The 4,415-nt window shown below is 41.5% G+C and overlaps 1 gene segment (V, D, J or C); it reads right to left on the bottom strand.

The window, feature by feature from the left end:
• Window positions 1-391: 391 nt before the first annotated feature.
• LOC146313488 (Ig kappa chain V region 3547-like) lies at window positions 392-882 on the bottom strand. The segment is given in 2 exon segments: window positions 392-721; window positions 838-882. Coding segments are annotated over 2 exon segments (375 nt in total).
• Window positions 883-4,415: the final 3,533 nt, after the last annotated feature.

The raw sequence follows: 4,415 nt of genomic DNA on the forward strand, positions 1-4,415 counted from the left end.
TTGTGATCCAGTATGAAGCAGAGGTCAAAACTTATGACTTAGACATTTGTCATTAACATTTCCAGGTTGGCTGCTCTTTATTATTTATGAGAACATGGGATGATAATATGAACGGATACTGAAAAATTGTGATAGAGAAGATAATTTGATTTTATACAAGTTTTTGTTTTGATGTTCATTGGTGGTTAAAGCAAAAATGGTTACATTTTAATTCTGCTTGATGAAATGTGTGTGTGTGTGTGTGTGTGTGTGTGTGTGTGTGTGTGTGTGTGTGTGTGTGTGTGTGTGTGTCCTCAGTGAAGTGTATCAGTCTCTGCAGTAGCTTCCAGCTGCAGCAGTCAGTTCAGTTTTTGTTCAGTCTGACTGAGGGAGGTTTTTGTACGACGGTTTTTCACTGTGTGAACACACTCTGACTGTTGGGGTAGTGAAAACTCTGACAGTAGTAAACTGCTGCATCTTCAGTCTGGACTCCACTGATGGTCAGAGTGAAGTCAGAGTTTGATCCACTGCCTGTAAAACGAGCTGGAATCCCTGATGCTCGATTGGTAGCATAGTAAATGAGGAGTTTAGGTTTTTCTCCATCTCTCTGTTGGTACCAGGCTAAACAGTGGCTGCTGCCCGCAACATAAACATCCTGACTGGTCCTACATGTGATGGAGACGGAGCGTCCCACAGCAGAGCTCACTGCTCCAGGCTGAGTCACTGTATACTGACCTCTGGACTCTGAGGACACAGAGACAAAAACATAAAGCAGCGTCATGGTTTTGTGGGCTTCATTTCAGAGGGACAGATGTTGATAGAGGAGAGGAGTTTGATTCTCTGGACTTTACCTGTGAAGCAGCAGCAGAGGAGAGTCCAGATGAGGACGCAGATCAAAGTCATGTTTTTGATGAGGAGGATTTCTGTGTCTTCTGTTGTCATGAAGGACAGCTGTCAGTCATCCAGTCTTCAACTCTCAGGACTATAAACTCTCCCAGAGCACTGGAGCATGGTGCTGCTGATGCAAAGTCACTCTCTATGGAAATCTAAGATGACTGGTGTTTCCTAGGTGATGCTCGTCCCACCCCTCCAGTGAGGAGTCTGTGTAATCTGATCAATAAAAGTGTCATGCAGTTACTTTTTTCTCTTGCAGATGAGGATGAAATTATTACCTCCCCATGAATTTTTTATTTTTTTTCAAGTATTTCCCAAGTGCTGTTAAACAGAACAAGGAATTTTTAACACAGCTTTTCCAAAAATCTAGTTTTATTTTTGATCCTTAAATTATTTTAGTTTGCACACAGAAACAAAATTATTTCACAAAAACCAAAACCTACCAGGGTCAAAATTATTAACCCCCCTGATGGGAATAGTCAGTTGTGTATTCTTTTCGCTGAACAACAGCCTGCAGTCATTTGTTGTAGATTTCATCAAGTCTCAAGTCATTCGTCTTTGGTGAATCTCTGAAGCTCCTTCGATGGTCTTCTGGCATGGACCTTGGTCTTGAGTTCATCGCACAGATTTTCAATGGGATTAAAGTCAGGACTTTGCGCAGGCCAGTCAGTGACGTTCACTTTGGTCTTCTGAAGGTGGTTCTTCACCAGGAGTGACGTATGTTTTGGGTCGTTGTTGAAAGACAAAGAGACGACCCAGACCCAGTTTTTCTGCTGACCGCTTGAGGTTTTCTTTCAAAATCTACACATACCCTTCTTTCTTCATGATTCCTTCCACCTTGACCAGATTCCCAGTCCCAGATGCACTGAAGCATCCCCACAGCATAATACTCCCACCACCATGTTTCACTGTGGAGATGGTGTTCTTTGGGTTATACGCCTCTCTCTTCTTTCTCCAAATATAAGCAATGTCTCTGTGGCCAAACAGCTCTAGTTTGGTCTCATCTGCCCAAAGGACACGCTTCCAGTATGCATGATCTTTCTCCAGGTTGTCCTTAGCACACTTCAGTCTGGCTTGAAGGTGTTTTTCTTGATCTGCAACCTCTCAGTCCATTCCTGTGCAGGGTTCTAGTGACTGTCTTCTTTGAGACTACAATTCTCAACTTGGTTAAGTCCTTCACTAGTGTCTTGGCAGTTGTTCTGGGGTCTTTAGACACGTCTCTCACTAGTTTTTTTTTTTTTTTTTTTTTTTTCCAGTCTTTGAAATCTTTGTTGTCCTACCTGTGCCAGGCTTGTTCTGTACAGTGTGGCTCTCTTTGAATTTCTCGATGATACTTCTCACTTCAGTTCTTGACACTTGGAAATGCTGTGATAACTTTGTACATCCTTCTCCTGCTTTGTGAGCATCAACAATTCTTTTTCCCAAGTGTAAACTGATTTATTTTGTTTTTGGCATGATGCTTTATCGAGTGACAGCTCAAACCTTTGCTGAAGTTTTTATACTGTGTGTAAACTGGAAGATAACCCTCAGAATAAACTTACTTGATTTTACAAGCTTTGAGCATCACAAAGTTAAAGCACATCATTGCACAGCAGTGGTTTGTGCTATGGCTCAATGAAAAGGTCAGATCTTAAAGGGGCTGATAATATTGACCCTGGTATTTTTTTTAAAATTACTCTGTTATTGTGTGCAAATAGAAATATATGCTTTCTAAAGAAAACTAATATGTTTATAAATGCCATGATAAAAACTCCTCACTCTGTTAAAAAGCACTTGGGAAAATTTGGAAAAAAAACTTTAAATTTCATAGGGGGGCTAATAATTGTGTCCTCAACTATATTTAATATTTAAAAGTAGATGAACAGCAGTCATCTGAACAATCAGGGGTGTGTGTGTGTGTGTGTGTGTGTGTGTGTGTGTGTGTGTGTCCTCAGTGAAGTGTATCAGTCTCTGCAGTAGCTTCCAGCTGCAGCAGTCAGTTCAGTTTCTGTTCAGTCTGACTGAGGGAGGTTTTTGTACGACGGTTTTTCACTGTGTGAACACCCACTGACTGTTGATGACATGAAAACTCTGACAGTAGTAAACTGCTGCATCTTCAGTCTGGACTCCACTGATGGTCAGAGTGAAGTCAGAGTTTGATCCACGTCCTGTAAAACGATCTGGAATCCCTGATTCTCGCTGATTGGCATACTTAATAAGCAGGTTAGGAGTTTCTCCATCTCTCTGTTGGTACCAGGCTAAACAGTGGCTGCTGCCCGCAACATAAACATTCTGACTGGTCCTACATGTGATGGAGACGGAGCGTCCCACAGCAGAGCTCACTGCTCCAGACTGAGTCACTGTGACCTGACCTCTGGACTCTGAGGACACAGAGACAAAAACATAAAGCAGCGTCATGGTTTTGTGGGCTTCATTTCAGAGGGACGGATGTTGATAGAGGAGAGGAGTTTGATTCTCTGGACTTTACCTGTGAAGCAGCAGCAGAGGAGAGTCCAGATGAGGACGCAGATCAAAGTCATGTTTTTGATGAGGAGGATTTCTGTGTCTTCTGTTGTCATGAAGGACAGCTGTCAGTCATCCAGTCTTCAACTCTCAGGACTATAAACTCTCCCAGAGCACTGGAGCATGGTGCTGCTGATGCAAAGTCACGCTCTATGGAAAGTAAGTCAGTTTGTGTATTTGAATATCAACTTTCATGGGCAGAAATCACAAAGTGCTTCACAATAACAGACAAATAAAAAAATAAAAGATAGTGTAACCAACTTAAATTGCAGACATCAAGCAAGAAAAAGGTAAAACAAATTAAACAAAAGAAACAAATGGTTCTTGAGTTGTCCTTTAAAAGTGTCCAAGTCCAATCAGAGAGAACTTCAAAGTTTAGGAGCTATAACCTCAACCACAGAGTCTCCTTTTTTCTCGAGCCTGACACGTGGAAAAATCAACAAACCCTGATCAGTGGATCTCAGATTCCTTCTGGTAGAACAGGGCTGCAGTAACAGACCATAAGAATCTTGAAGTGGATTTTGAATTTGAGGGGAATGTAACCAAAATAAAATTCATGTTACATGTCACTTTTTTAAGACTTGGTTTAAAGGTGTGGTCATCAATTTTGACCATTAGAGCCTTTATTTTGAAAGTCTACCCAGAAGTTGCATATTTACTCTTGCTAATTTTACTGCAGAGGGATATCTGTAGTGTCATAGTTTGAAGCGAAGGGCCACTTATTAATGTGTTATTAGGAGATACCTTTAAAATGACTTAATGTCTCCCTGAAAGGAGGCATGTACAATGCAAACAGCAGTGGACCCACTACAGAACCTTGTGGAACACCACAAGACAGAGATTCAGTTGGTGAGACACAGTTTTGAACAGAGAAAATCCTGTGAAGAGGAGAACACAGCTGATCCACAGATATCTACACACTGCCTGAGCCTTTCAGTGAAGCAGCACTGAGATCTAACAGAACCAAAACAGAACATCCTCCTGTATTATCATACACTAACAGATCATCTGAGACTCTGAGAAGAACCGTTTCTGTTCAG

The sequence above is a fragment of the Lutjanus erythropterus genome, chromosome 16 (assembly GCF_056507025.1).
Source record: "Lutjanus erythropterus isolate fLutEry1 chromosome 16, fLutEry1.hap2, whole genome shotgun sequence".
In the NCBI taxonomy this organism is placed as follows: Eukaryota; Metazoa; Chordata; class Actinopteri; order Lutjaniformes; family Lutjanidae; genus Lutjanus; species Lutjanus erythropterus.